The sequence below is a fragment of the Amia ocellicauda genome, chromosome 10, assembly GCF_036373705.1.
Source record: "Amia ocellicauda isolate fAmiCal2 chromosome 10, fAmiCal2.hap1, whole genome shotgun sequence".
NCBI classification, from domain to species: Eukaryota; Metazoa; Chordata; class Actinopteri; order Amiiformes; family Amiidae; genus Amia; species Amia ocellicauda.
In genome coordinates, this window is record NC_089859.1 from 31,861,558 (window position 1) to 31,877,696 (window position 16,139).

The 16,139-nt window shown below is 36.1% G+C and overlaps 1 protein-coding gene across 1 annotated transcript in view; it reads left to right on the forward strand.

Moving 5' to 3' along the window:
* Positions 1 to 11,886, forward strand: part of nudcd1 (NudC domain containing 1) — a 59,170-nt gene extending 47,284 nt beyond the window's left edge. The window contains exons 9-10 of the mRNA XM_066715956.1: positions 10,717 to 10,876; positions 11,246 to 11,886. Of these exons, the coding sequence (XP_066572053.1) occupies positions 10,717 to 10,876; positions 11,246 to 11,532 (447 nt within the window). The 3' untranslated portion in view covers positions 11,533 to 11,886. The remainder of the gene's footprint in view (positions 1 to 10,716; positions 10,877 to 11,245) is intronic.
* Positions 11,887 to 16,139: the final 4,253 nt, after the last annotated feature.

Consider the following 16,139-nt stretch of genomic DNA (forward strand, 5'->3'; position numbering starts at 1 on the left):
ATCTTAACCATATTCAAAATGCCTTTTCAGAAGTAGGCCTATTTCATGATTGTTGTTATATATGACATAATATTTGTATTACATACGTAATTTCTTTAAATGGTGTCACAAAAACATACACGCACACACATATATATCACCACCATCACCCTGTTTTGATCCACTGCTGGAGGAAGGCCTTCCCAAGATGTTTCCACTTGCTTCAAACTGCAACTTATCTTTTCAATTGTTGGGAATGACCCAAATGTTAAACAGAATAATTTTGCAGCCTCCCGTGCATAACATCATAAATAAGAGTGTCTCTCCATGAACAAGCTTTAATCTATCTGAATCACATGTTAACCCTGCTTTGGGTTTCTCCTTCCAACATAATTAGTTTGGCTACTTGATTAGAATCTGGTTTATAATTTAATCACTAGATGTCCTGTTTTTTTTCTTACCTTATCGTAATGGGATATAGAAAACATTGGCTATATGACAACTCTGAAGGCTATAGGTACTGATTTGTTGTTGTTGGTTTTGGTTTAGCTACCAAGGGAGAAAAACATACTTGGTCCTCTTCATAGTTTTTAACAAATTATGTAATCTCCTAGCAACACAACACTCCTGAGCTAGACCAGAGGAGCTTGTATCAGGTGAATCATAATATCCCCCCACAGCTCTGGGAAGAAGCCCTTGATACATTTCCATTTTCTTCTATCATGGGCAGATAATTCATTTCTGTAGTCTTTAACAATGTAAGTTTTGAGTAAGTGAAACCGTATGTGCTTGTATTTTGCATTGATTTCTTATTACAGTGCAAGGCAGAAATCTTACACATGTAGTACAGAAAATTGCCTTTTGCAGAGATTTTGGCACCTGAAGCTTTCCACATCTCTTTTGGATGAGTGGAGTGCATTTGTTGCCATGCCTAACGCTTCTTAAAAAGAATAGAAAATGATCTGTTTGCAAGCATTCCACGTTAGATAGATTTCAGTCCAAAGAACAAAGGCATTTTAGGCTGACGCCTCCATTGTGTGTTGCTGTAACCGGGTTGTGAACTCTTCCTCTAGGGAATTAAACTCCATTGTCATTTCTCACTTTATTCCCACCAAACAACCTTGTATTTTACTGTTGTGTCCTCATCATAACTAGATTCCATGTTATGTATTTGGATTATATAAAATAACTGCTCTAATACAGCCTTTTTTATTTTTGTTTTTGTATTTACATGAATAGGGGCAGAGTATTAGAGCTATGGAATTCTGTTTTCCTGTTGTCTATTAGCTATTTTCTTTTTTTAATCTTTAATGATTTTGACTTAGCTAATAACTTGATAAATCCTAACATTTCTGTTACAGCCAGGGGAGCCCTTTTCAGTCCAAAGGCAATTTTTCAAGTTTTTTAAGTTATCATAAACACGAGTTCAGTGTTTTAACTTTCAGGGTATATTGTGAGGCGTTTTGGCTTTCACACCTCTTCACGAATGAGAAATGTTAGAAAATATTGCACTCATAAGGATTAGTGCAGTCGTGTTGTACATGCACACTGTTAAGGGCCACTGATCGTGGAAAAAGCTCTTCACTTTGATATGGCAGTTTCAGATTAATAGTCTTTTATTTCTGGAAAAGGAAAGCATTGTTATTTTTACTGGGATTTGTTGTCACTTCCTTGTTGCCCTCCACCATATCGCAGTTGTCCTTAACTACTTGAGACCTATGTTACACACTGTTCCCTAAAGACTATACTTCTGCATATTGATTCCACTCTACCCACCATGTTGGGCATTTATCATTATCAATGGAACCACTGCCAGGTAAAATCTGTCGCAGGATGTCAGCCTATAACAACTGGTAGGGTCATGTCAGCCGAAATAGGAATTGATTTTCAGGATATGTAAAGCAATTTACATTTGTGGGCTACAGAATGTAATGGTTCAGTAGTTTAAATTGTTTTCTTTCTGGCCCATTAAATGCTTTCCTTCTTAAACCGGTAGGAGCTGATAGATATGACATGATAATGAGTTCTGACTATGCATATTATTTTCAAATCCAGTATGTTGTATCCTTGTGGGTAATTTATGCAGACGACAGGCTCGTCAGGAGCTATGCATTGTTTTGTGAAGGAAGAAAGCAACATGAAAGAAATAACAGAATGTGTACTAATAAAATCTAACGCACAATATGCAGTTTAAACATTGACTTGTATACGCTGACAGCTGTGTTTTCTTGAAAACTTCATGAGGGGGTAAATGTGATCGTATAGCCTGTTTCAACCAGATTACATTTCTATTTTTATTTGTTTACTGCTGTAGGGCACACTCCTAGATTACATGAAACCAGGGTTATTGTATGGTACTCTCAGGAAAATCTAGGAACTTCTTTGACCCTAGATGTCTTCTCAGTTTTATCCCTGTCGACAGGAGTTGATCTTAGTCTTGAACTGCAGCTTGGTGTGAATTGTTTCACAGTAGTGTCTCTTTACTCCGGAGATATCACATTGGTGGGAAGAAATTGTGTTAACACAGATGCCAAAGATGGTGTTCTTTAAAACGCTATGTGAGGTTCATCGGAAGGTTCTGACACAGCTTTGGAAGAAGTCATGACCTTCTGCCTGTTGTTTGGGGGGGAATAGTAGGAGGCACATTTTTATCGAGGTGTGACTCCAACGTCAACCATAACATGATGAAATTGAGGTCAGAGAATTTCCTTGAGGATACAGTGGGTGCATGTATTCAGTGAATATAAAGTTGGTTTTGCTATTGAATAAATAACATGAACTTCAGCTATTCAGGCTGAGATGCATGTGGCAAGAGGGGGAGATTTGTATATCCCTTTTTAAGATTTTGACATTTTTTAGCAGGTATCATAATGTTACCCCTTTTTTTAACACCTGATGTTGGGAATTAGTTTTAACTTATTGTTTGTACATTAAATCAACTTTTTTTAGTTTTTGTTTAAGATTACCAAAAGTATAAATAATGTATTTGTATATCTATTTGTAGAATCAAACTGAGAAAAAGACAAAATTATCACTTGATGACATTTTGCATATGAAAAGTGCACACATAGAAAAAGGTCAAGCTTAGAATAAAGGAGTGTTACACAATTTAGCAGCAAGAAAAAAACTTTAGCTTCACCATAACTTCATTAAAATTTAATATTTTTTCTCAATGTGACAGTGTGCACATTTCCCTGCAGAGACTCCTTATTACCCTGCTGGCGGCAAGCTAATTCAGTTCCTCAGAGGCGGTGCAATGAAGTAATGAAGTTAAGTGTCAACTGTCCTGAGGGGCAGGAACAACACAACAGCTTCACTGCTAAAAACAGTATGAAATTATAGAACTGATTTCTGACTTACTCACTTCAGTGTGTAACAGCCTGGGGTGATGTCTAATCCCCTCCCCTCCCCCCAAAAAAAATACCCAATGCATTGTCTAATCAATGTTCAGGAAGAGTATAGTGACTTAAACAATTGAACTAGTGAGTGTTGATTTGTGCCAAGTCCCCAGAAAACTTTGTTTACCAAACCAATTTAGGAAACCGAATAAAATAATAAAATATCTGATGGAAGATGGGAAGTTCTCTGGATTATCCCAGTATTTGTATTAACCTTCACTGACCTGCTCACAGATTTTCAATTAGATTAAATATTCTTCCTAAGTACAAATCAATAAATAAACAGGGAAGACCTGCCAGCAATTTTATCCTCAGCCCACATCATATTTTAATCTGTATTGAAAAAAGAAACTTTGAAAGAATAAATTACTCAAGCTTCAATTTGTTTCAGCATGTTCTGTGAACAAGGAATGTTATTTAAGTAGTATATACCATCCAAAAAACTGAAAAGTCTTTGTTTTTATTTTTTATCTTAAATATGTGCATAAATATTTAAAATATCTTGATAATAACAAGTATAATATACCTTGGAAACCCTCGGAATACTGTTGTAACATGCCAGCAAATGTATATGTTGTTGGACTACATAATAATTTGTTTCTTGGGGTCTGAAAATTAACAGACGGATATGATTTCATGCTGTTCGGGCACAAAATTATTCCACAGGTGTCCTAGCAGGCTTGCCATACATCTCCCTCTTCACAGTTGTTTCTTTAAATGTCAGATGAGTAATCTTCACAAAGTTTTGTTGCTATGGTAATCTGTTGCTTTTGTAATTTCCAAGACTGCCCGGATTCAGCTATTTTTTTATACCGGGTTCCATGTGATTTGAAGTAATACAACACAAGACAAAATGAAATAATTCAGCTGGTCTCCTCTGTATAGTGTTTTTTGGAGGCAGCATAGCTTACATCCTGCAGCTATAGTTTAAAATGGCTTAAGAAGGAACTGTGATTTGATTGTAATATTTTATTTTCTTTCCCATCTGAGGTATTGTATATTTTTATCAGCCTAATTTGTATTTCTTTAACCTGTATATATGGAATTGCAATATCATCTTTATGATTGAAACAAGGAAACCATAAAAGACATTACTTACATCAGTGCAATCAAGTATTCACACCCTTGATGTAAAACAATGTCATGCTGTGATTCGTGGAGTGTAATACATCCTGTTTGTTCAACTGTTTATCTTACAGCTATTTTCAGAGTTTGCTGAGCACTGATTGAGCATAGAGAACATTGAAAATTGTAGCTGATTCATTGAACTGACTTGAGACAGGTGGTGTGCTAACAGTTTATAGAAAGAAAACACCCTTTAAAAATATATGTAATTATGAGCACCACTTTAAAGATCTTAGAATTTGTGCAATCGGCAAGAAAAAACATCCTAATTACAAAATAAAACTGTGTGGTTAAGACTTCAGAAAAAGTATATATTTTAATAAATGGACTAAGTTTCAGATTATAGATTAAAATTCTTAGCATGCAATGTTTTGAAACAATATGGGAAATGTAAACTGGATTTAGATTAGATGTTTAAAATCACTGTATTTAGTTTTTTCCCTCAAAACATCAATGAAGGATGTTCTACACAACTTCCAGATCTCAATAATAAGTATACACACAAACAAGTGTTTTTCCTCCTCCTTTGCACAATTATATTCTCCCATTGTGTCTTTGTGGAGCAAGATAAAGGACAAAGAGTACAGGAAACAGTTGAAAGACAAAAAGCTGAATTGATACGTGGCTACTATAGAATAATTGACTGAGGGCTTGAATTAATAGTGAGCTGACTTTTGCTTTGCAATGTAGAGATGAAAGATTCCCTTTCATTGTTAAACACAGCATGCCTTTTGTTGTAATACACAGCAGTGGTTGCATTTAGACACGTCTCATCATTCTTCCCATTCTTTTGAAGCTGTGTTGCTATTTACTTGAGCCCAACAACCTGGTATTATACTGGTTTTCAACATGCTTTCATTTAACAGACCATAGCAGGTGAACAGGTACTAATTTTCATACCATTATCTATAATTTCTATTCAGTTTATTTCCCATGGACCCCTACAATGAAAAATAAACTTATGTTTACTGCATTTGTATGGCAAAGGAGAATAAAGATGATATGTGGAAGCTTTTTTGATTAGGCAATGTGTAAGTTTCCACTTTCTCCAATATTTCAGTGCTATGTAACAAGGACTTTTGATGAAGCAAACAAAAGCACAAGCTGCCAGCCATAATGTCTGCATCTGTTTCAAGTTTAAAATATTTGTGTAACCTGTCCTCTTTTCACCCTTTGGGAGCTTGAACCCAGAGTTTTGTACTTTTTACCAAAGTAGCATCTGCACAAAATAATAAATTATTAATTATCAACCCTGATTGTTCCCCAGGCATTTTATGTTTTCAGCACAAGCACACTGCTGATGATTAGTGAAGAAATGGCTTCAGTAGCACACGCATTTTCTTTAATCAGCTTGACATTACATCTAGAAGCCTATTTTGTGGTTGTTACTTATGTTTGCTTTCACACCCTCGAAGTTCAATAAGCACATCTTAGTCATCACCCAAATTACCATAATGGTCTTACTTTTGACAAGAAACAGTTGAATCCTCTTCCATTGGTTATACTTTTGGAATTGCGTGTTTTTTTTTCTTTTGTTTTTTTTCTGCCCCTTCTATTTAGCAGTTGACAGCTGTTAATCAGTTTGTCTCAGTGTCACAACCCACATACTAGCATGGAATTGATGAGACCAAGTTACATGCATTATCTGAAATGTGTGCTGTCCAGACACTTTTGTTCAGTCCACATTGTACAAAGCAGAGCTACGATACTAAATCCTGGCCATTTTGTTAGATTACCCAACCTCAGCAGAGCTTCAAAAACTATTTTACAGGCAGTTCTCAACTTCCGACTTACAGTGATTTACGGTGCTCTACCATTTACACCCATGTTACTATGTATGATGCTCTATCCTTGCACTTTTGCTTCCTGTTGCTGGATATACTAAAACGATTAGTAAAAGGATGTGATCCTTGATCTGGGCTCCGAGCTTGATCTTGAGACCAGTCGCATTGTAATAAACGCATCAACGCTTGGCTCGCCTGCCGCCGAGCCGGATCAGGACTCGATCCGGATTTGTATTGACATAGGAAGTGGACTTGCTCCGTGTTATTCGAACTAAACATAAAAATAAAAAGAGACTTCTTATATCATTGATTTCTTAAGTTTGTTTTAAGTGATGTATTTTTCAGCAGTCAGTTTTCAGCAAGTTGTGGGTGATATTATTGACAGTGATAAATCCACAGCAAGTCATGTCTTCGGTAATTGTTTCTTTAATTAATCATTTTATCTGCTTTCTGTTGGGAGCCATACAGAGTATATGTGAATAATATACTATTCAACATTATACTATTCAACTATGCGTTTGTATACATATGCTGTATCTATATCCATTTTAGCTATATCATATAAGAAGGTACATATATGTAGCTTATTAAATATAGTGTTTATGGTTATCTCTATAAAATCAGACCCTTGGTCAAGAACATAACCCCTTATTACAACATCGTTTTTGTAGGGGGAAATCAGATTCGACGCTGCTTTTTCACGGAATGTAACCTGAATCTAAGTGTGAGGACTGCCTATAGTACTAATTCAAATCATTGATTATCATGCCAGACATAAAGCAGGAGTCCCTCAGCAGTACAATCAAAACTTAGTTTACCTGCGGCTACCACTGGGTTTAAAAGCAGTCCTCAGCAATTGAAAAGCTAGCCAATTATTAAATAGTGTTAAGGGCATTCTTCCAAGAACCCTCTAGTATGATGTGGAAGAGCCTATTCCTATCTGGGCACTGACATTGTACTTGATCATTAAAAACATTTTATTTCCAATATTTGCCTCTGAAAAAATAAATACATAAAAAAGACTTGGGAAAGAGCACCTTCCCACATTTGCTATTTCACTTTTCTCTCTTTTTTTTTTTCTTTTCTCATTTGTTTGCTTGTGTCTTTCATTACCAAAATGCATTACCTCTGTAATGTTAGACAATCCCGTTTTTGCCCCCTTGAGCTTGTGAGGAAATTCACCTTTCAATCAAGTGATCTAAATCAGTACTTGATCAAAGGAGAAGAGCGTGTTTCTTCTTCTGGATAAGTGTTTATGTAAACAGATTACATGAAGGTTGGGGGGTGGTGCTTTAACGTTGAACAGATGTGTGGGTTTGTCACAACAATTGTGAAGATGTGAAAGTAATATAACACACTGATGCATCTAGATCACTTTAACTAAGGGGTATTTGACATATTTTGAACTACACCAGCTGTGACAGGCAAAGGTTTTTCAGGATGGCTGAAGCTGTGGACGTGTCCAGCTAACACAATCTTGTCCAGACAGGAGAGATGCGCTGGTTATATTCCCAGGACATGTCATGCCAGCTTTACTTACTTTGATATACAGGCCAGCTGACAGAGATAATAATAACCAGATCTCTGAGAGCGGGTCTAGTTATTTCACTACAAGCTAACACCATGTAAAATGAGAGAGATACAATTACATTTTAAGCAGCTTCAGATTACTTTTGGAATTAGAGGTCACCTAACACAGAGGTAGGTTTTAATTTGTTCAACCTTAAACATTTCAACCTTAAACATTAGAAAACAAGACCTTCCTATCACATAGATTTTCAAAAACATAATACCTGGTTGGTCAATGGCAGATTAGTCTGCAGATTCTTTTTTGCTATATCGTCTTGAGCTGTGGTGTTAGGTGGAACTTTTGTAAGTAATCCAATTTTTTACCAAACCTGTCAGATGTAAGCACTTTCCTCATCAAATACTCTACCAGAGCTACCAGAAATGACAAAATATTCAGTTGGATGAGATCTGCACAGTTAAGGGCAGGATCTGTGTTAAGGGCATGCTACTTGATTATACCCTGTGACAAATGTTGAGTGTTCATTTTCAGTGTGTTTGATAAGAAATCGTGCTGTGAAATCTGAATTGAGGAACAATCTTAAGGATTCAAGTTGCAAAAGATTCCAGGAAATCCCCATTCAGCTGAGTTTGTTAAGTTCCTTAGTCCCTGTAGTTGCTGCAGGGAACCAGGCAAATTTGAAAGATCCATGTGAATGTGACTGTAATGTAATGTATCTGGGTTAGTGTTGGAGAAGTATGAAAACTGTTAATTTCACAATAAATGATTAGCTTTGACAATTCAATGAATAACAGTAATATTAGTTCATGAGAGGGCAAACAAATATTCAGAGGGTCTGTTTACAGAGGTTCACTTAATAATGCTGTTTGCTAATAGATATTCATGTCACATGTGCTTCAGGACTGCAAATGTCGAAGATACATCTCTAGTGCCATTTACATTTTAATATCTTCCAAAACAAATAAAGTGAATCAAAAATAGATTTGTGCTTTATGAGTTACTCAGCAAGCTGGTTGACTGCGTTAAAACAGCCTGCTTTCCTTAACCTTATGTTTGTTTGTATTCATGAACCAGATATTTCATTTGTAAAGGGTTACAAGTTTGTTTTTATTATTATGATATATTCAGGAATATGTATCACAAAATACTTATCTCGGTGAACTGTGTTAATGACAGCCAGCTATTAATAAATATGCCATACAACTTTCTGGTCTCTTTTTATCAACCTATTTCCAGAGATGACAACATTGTATTTATCTGAAGAAGGAATATATAATGCTATAGCCTTTGGCATAACACAAAAAGCAATAGGAAGGAACTGGAGTTTAAACACCTTTGTTGATCATATGTATCTGCAGTTGAATTAAATTACCCCTACTATATATGTGAGGAAAGGAACAAAAAAACACAAACCCCCTTTCCAAGAGCTACACAGTAGGGGCTTTGGATTCAGGCTTGCCTTGCGTGATGATTTTTAACTCGGCGTGTTTATGATCTATTTGTTTATTTTGCATTTCTGTCACTCCCGATTATCTTCTCTAAGAGGATATGAACCCACCTGTAGTGCCTATTTAGAGGACCTTACTGAGCACCAAATTAGATTTTCAGTTCCCAAGAAAGAAAGTGAAGGAGGATGACCTGGTGTTGATTTACATGGCTGAGCCAAAGTAGACTAAATGAAGGCACCCAGTTAGGTGAAGAGCCTGGGGTGTTTGCTTGGGACAGTATGTTGCCATGGCCAGTTTGCTTTCATGAAGATGGCAAGTACCTGTTTAACTTTTCAAATATGCCCTGTCAAACTGAGGCCAAAATAAGGAAACATATTCTATAGCTGTTAAAAAGTGCATTGGAAAAAGTTGGACAGTTGGATCCATTTAAGCCATCCTAACAACTGGTATTTGAAAATTGCATGTTTCTGAGGCCAATCAAGTTCTTTTCTCAGAGGAGTTTCCAACTTTGAAATGAATGAAACTGATTTCTCTCTGTTTTGATGACACCTCATTTATAGTGTGGTAATTATTCTCTTGTTGGAAAGGATTGGTGACACTATATTAAAGCTTTACTGCTGCTCCTGCACAGAGATCCCTTACCAAAAGGGCAAAACACAGATCTCCTCAGAATAACACAAATCTTCCCCTGGTTTCTTCCTTTCAGCTGTTGAAGTAATCTTTCTGGGATGGTTACCCTGATGTTGTCCAGGGGCTATGCTCTTTACTCTTTACTCACAGATCAGAGCTCGCCTTGAAATTCTACTGATATCTCTGTGAGGGGGGGGAGAAAATCTCTACCAGCTTTATCTATGGGCGATTTTAGAACGACTGCAGGGCCAATTTTGTGAAGAGCACATGCAATGGGATATTACTGGTTGTTTTCTCTGCAGCTATAAAACTCTGTGATTTTCACAGTGTCCCTTGATCACAAACAATCTCCAGCAGTAATGTCTATTTTGTAGAGGATGAAAGACAAAATGGGTTTACAATTTCTTGAACAGGGTTTCAGTCAGCCCTCTTATTTCTGTGACTACTGGAATCTTTTTAAAGGCAGCAGCAATAATGTGCTATTCCTGTGCAGTTTGTCTACATGTATCTCCCCCCTCATTCTCATTACAGTTGCATTCCTTACACACTATTTGGTATAGAAGTTGGCAAACCAATGCTTTCTGTAAATATAATCCTGGGGTTTCCCTGTTGATTTAATGCAGGCATCATCTTATCCTTGTCTGTTAGCTCACCTGTCACACAAACCCATTTTATCCCAGCGGATCTCCCAAGCACTTAAAATAAGACGAGAGTTTCCCAATGGAAGACGTATGATAGCAAATGCAACAAGAAAAGCATGAAATACAAATGACTGTATATGTGGTATAAACTATTATTTCAATGCTGTTGTTTTCATAATTCAGGTAAATCTTGGAAGCCATCAGTATCTGTTCACTGTTGATGTTAACCCAGAGGAGATGCCCAGTTTTTGTCTGCGACATGATGTAGATGCCCTACTGTGGCAGCCCCATGCTAATGACCCTAATAACATGTGGGAGCACACGGCCACTTTCAATGCTCTAGGTAAGCAATCCCTTAGATACCTTAGATATAATGTAAGGATAGTTCAGAATAATCAATGTAAAACAATATGATGTTATGGACTTCCTATACATACAAAATTGTCTCTGAATGTATTCATACACTTGATATAGTGTACTTTATGATCTTATATTTGACAGATATACAATTAATATATACAAAACTCATGGACAGTACTTTTGTTTTTAACCTTATGAATAAATATATACCTGCATTTAATTTTGTTAAATCAACTTTGTTACAGGTTGTCAAAGCTAAAAAGAAAGCAAGCTGTGCCAAAGCTGCCTTTATTTTTGTTATTTGCAAGACATTTTCAAAAGCTTCATAGCGTTTGTATTTTTTAATCTGCAGGATATGTTCAAGCATCGAAGCGGGACAAGAAGTTCTCAACGTGTGCACCAAACTATTCTTATGCAGCGCTGTGTGAGTGCCTGCGTCGAGTATTTATCTACCGCCAACCTTCTCCTGTTGCCACTGTGCTGTACAACAGGAAGCAAGGAAGACAAGTGGGACAGGTTGCTAAGCAACAGGTTGCAAGCCTGGATTCCAATGATGCCGTTCTGGGTTTCAGAGCAACAAATGAAAGGTTATTTGTTTTAACTTCGAAGAACCTGTTTGTGATCAAAGTTAATAATTAACAATAATGATATACAGTGTATAACTGCTGTTATGTTTCCATTCCAAGTGCTTAAAAGCTGTTTCAATTTGGAGAGAAAAAAAATTGAAATTTGAAGGCATACAGTCAACATTGACAGATTCTGTACATTTTAACCACAAAATAAACCTTATCTTGTTTGCATTTTCTGTCGAATCACGGAGGTTCCAAAGAAAAATGAAATGTTTTGTTGATCTTATATGCAGAAACAGCTTTAGCTTTGAAACTATACAAGCCACTCTGTAGCAATTGAAGCTCCTGTAATGAACCAAAAAACTATGAAACAGAAATGTTTATCATGAAAATAAATTAATAAAGAAATTCTCAAATAATGGCAGCCATATTTGTAGTATATAATACTTTCTTACCTTCTGTGTGTACTGTACACTTCATGTATGCAGTTTCTGCCTTTTGCTGCAATGGAGACAGGAATGTATCCTTACATTAGTATGATGTATTTTAGTAGATTTACCCCAGTCTGTTTGAATACAGACCCATAATTTGTTCTTTGGATGTGACATTATTTATTATTTTCATCATTTTGGATTCCCTGTTTCTTCAGCACAAAAATGTGTTTGAAGTGTGTTCAGATTGCTGGGTTTATTGACAGACAAAACTTTAGATATAATTTCATCCTGTAGTATGGCTTTGTACTTGGTACAAATGAGGGAGTTTTTTAGTTTTTTGTTTTTTTCTTCCCCACTTTGGATTTTTTTTTTGCTCTAAAAAATATACTTAATTGTTTATTTTTAATCTGGTACCTTGTAAATGTCTACATTTTACATGTTTAGCTTATTTTACATAATATAAAGTTACAAAATCAGTCACCAATCTCACCAATATTTCTGTGTTTATTTATGATGGTTTATGGAATACATTCAACATTTGATATTTTCCTTTGTGCAAAACATTACAGTGAACAAGTCCCTCCTACACAACACAGTATGAGGTGGGTGAGCATAACCTGGCTTTTGGCTTTATTTTGCCTTTTTTTTCTTTTATTGACCCATGATTCAGTGTAGTGTTGTTGTTGTTTGGTTGCGCTGTGCAGATGGCACACTTTTCAGTTTACCTGTGGTGCCAGTTTTCGATTGAATATACATACCATTGTCCACTGACCTGTATATTCTACACACCATCTTCCAAACAGCCATCCTAGAATATGTTCCCATAAAAGCCGTGTGGCACCAGAAATCTGGTGTGGAGAGACAGCATTGTTCTAACTTTGGGTTTTATTATCATGTTATTATTATTCACTACCTTCCCCATCTTCTTTCATATGGTGAATTTGCATTCTTCTCTTTAAACTGACTGGTCTTCATTGTATTTTAATTCAGAAGATAAATGGTATTGCCCTTAATTGTTGAAAGCAGGTGTTGTGTTCAGTGAGAGATTTGCATAATGATGCCGGTTGAAGCGGGCTGTTTATTTGTTTGGTTTGCTTCCTGTTTGCATTTACTGTTTGAAAAACTGTTTATTTATTTGATTTTGTTTTAATCTTGTTATTCAGAATCCTTGAGTCATTGACAATTTACCAGGCTATATCACTACTCAAAGTCACTTTATTAAAGCAATGTAAAGCAATGTAAATTAAGGTTTGTATGGTCCCGTCTTTAAAATTCTCCCGTGATGCAAATCTTTAGTTCCAAGAAGTAGGATGAAAAAGGAAGACGTTTATTAAATACATTGTTTATTTGAATCTAAGTTTTGAAGGAAATGTTTGTCCTTTATTCTTTGTGATAGGAAGGGTATTATTGCCAGTTTCAGTTTTTTTCAAGGTCTCCATCAGTTATATTTATGGAACTCTGCAAGTGCAGAGAACAATTCAACATGTGAACCAGTCCCAATGAAAAACCTTTTAACTGTGTATTTTCAGAGTTAACAAGGTCAGGATTTTGGGCGCTCAATGCCATTCTTCAATGTTGAGTAAATTCAGTGTGGAACAGTGGCCTTTTAAAATAGATGCAGTGTGCTTTTGTAACAGTAAAGGAGGCTTGGTAATACACTTGTAATGGCAAAAACAACAAAAAACAACTACGCCATCAACCAGGGATGAGTTTTCCGCCTATGCGTCTATTTCTAACCACTCAATTGCACAGGACCCAGCTGTGATTTCATAGAAGAGTCTCAATGACCTTTGAGAGCTCACAACATCCAGCTGCTGTTCTTCATGGTATGGGGCAACATTGCAAGTGTCGGCCTTCAGTGTGAGACCAAGCCCTCTTCTGAGTGGAGCTCTGTCCATGTGTCCAGCTTAAATAATCCATAGAGAGGTAAACTACCTAGTACTGAAAGTAATGACAGCATTTAGGTAGATATGCTGTACTAGATAAAACATTTATACAGTCAGCAACTATTTAGTTTGGTATTTGATCACTCATTCAAGCTTTCCGCTTTGGTAAATACATGGTTTGTGTAGACTTACTGCCTCACCCACAACCCCTGCTCTGCATAAACACTATATTCAAGGATTTGCTTGATTTCATATATTCAGTATCACTTCCAGAGATTCTTTCTTATATGCATTTGCCTGTGTTAACAATACACTAAAAACTACATTCTATACATAAACACACTTCAAAATAGCAAAACAATTTCCCAATAAATATAAATATATAATCTTCATATTTGTGACAGCTGTTCTATAGCATGGTTTGTTTTCAATTAAGATTTTTTTCACTGTTATACCAGAAGTCCTTTCCAAACGAATTCAAAGAAACCTGAATTTATTTTATGTTATTATATTTGTGTAGGTCAGTGCAGGGGCGTAACAACAGTCAGGATAAATAGCAAAACCGACAGCTCCAAAATGAGAATAAGAATTTATGGCTAAATTAAAAAACAAAACAAAAAACGGACAGTGTCCAGTCAGACGTAGATCTAATTATTCAATACAGGGCATATTAAAACCAAAAAACACATCATTCAACTGGGGTAATCTTAATATTGATTCTCAAGAAAAGAGTACACACTGAGGTCACTAACAACAGCCAGGAATACATGAAAAATTAACTGCATGGTTAAACAAATCGCTGTCATTTGGACTAATTTAATCATGCGTAACTTACCCATGTAGACCAGCAAATAACTCAAAACATAAATCTGATATCTGAAAAAACAGTTCGCTCATCTTATTTCCGTAGAAGCTCTTTACATGTTGTAATACTGCTTAGGAGAGGGCCTTCCTGTGTTCTGCTATTGAATTTGAAAAAACACTTTGGTAGCTTAAATGAGTTCTGCTGGGAAAATCATAAAAAATAAATAAATGTATATCTGACAGAATATCTTGTAGCTCCCTGATGCAGCATTTGGCATTTTAGAGATTGGTGATCAGGGAAATCCACTGCCTGGTCTATTTTACCCCTGACTGGTTCGGCTAACAAGAAATGAAATCCTGCTTGCTTAAAAGACTGAGTTAGTAACAGCAGTAAAAGCAGCTTTTCACTTCCCCCGGAGTGGAGGTGAGGTGGTTTAAAGCTGTGGGCTTATAGATTAAGCAAGTCGTAATCAATGCATAATCTTCAAATACATCTTTCTTCATTGTGACTGCTGTAGTAGAGGTGTTGAACTTGGCTGGGCCTAATGAATCTGTATTACTCTGCTCCCTATGGCCAGTTTTATCCCCCTCGTCCATTTGGTACACATAAAAGGTGGAATATATCCATGTACGTACTTTCAAGGTTTATCCAGGTCTGTTGATGATCTACAGGTCTTTTCAAAGCTGATTTTGTATAACTTTGAAATGGACGAGATCCAGGTGCTAAAGTACAATTAACTTTGTTTTAGCAAAAGTGTAAGTTAATAATAAAACAAATAATTTCCAGTTACATGCTCAGTATATGGCTGGCTTGGAGAATTGTCTTTTTTATATTATTTTAATAAATCCAAATTAACCTAATGTCCCTGCTTATGGAGGGATATATGGTTTCCAAGGCACTGGTTAATTTTTAAATTTAATTTAACAATCTTTACAATAAAACTACAAAAAACACTACATTTTCCTGAATTACGACAAATATTACCATCATAAAATCATGTAAAGGGCTAATTAAAGAAGCAAGTTCTTTTTTTGGGAGAAACGATAAAAGATATAGAAACCAATTACAATGCATAAACTAATCACAATATTTGAATCGTTCAGTCTTTCATTTCACTTAATCCCCTATAGGGAAGAACAGTTCTCTATTCAACCCACTCGGTTTTGTGAGCCCTGTACCACCAAGGAGGAATGAAGACAAATTACATCTCTCCGACTTCAATACCCAGACAGATTCTCTTTTCAAATCACTTGATGCTTGCTCAATAGAGTTGAGGCACACACAATGCGGCATGAGGGATTCAAATGTTGAGTTTAATAATATTAAATTATACATCAGACTAGGTTGTGAGCAAAGAGCTGCACATGATTGTATTCTGACTCCATTTCACTTTCTTCAGGTTAAAACTATTGTCTGTCAACTTTAAAAACACACTTGTACTGCAGGTTTGAGGAGCGCACGGTTAAGTGAAGCTTGATATTTGTTTCATTTCTCATGAAGCAGGGGGAAGACCATAATAGCCTTTGAAATGTTGTGCTGTTTTTGTTTACAT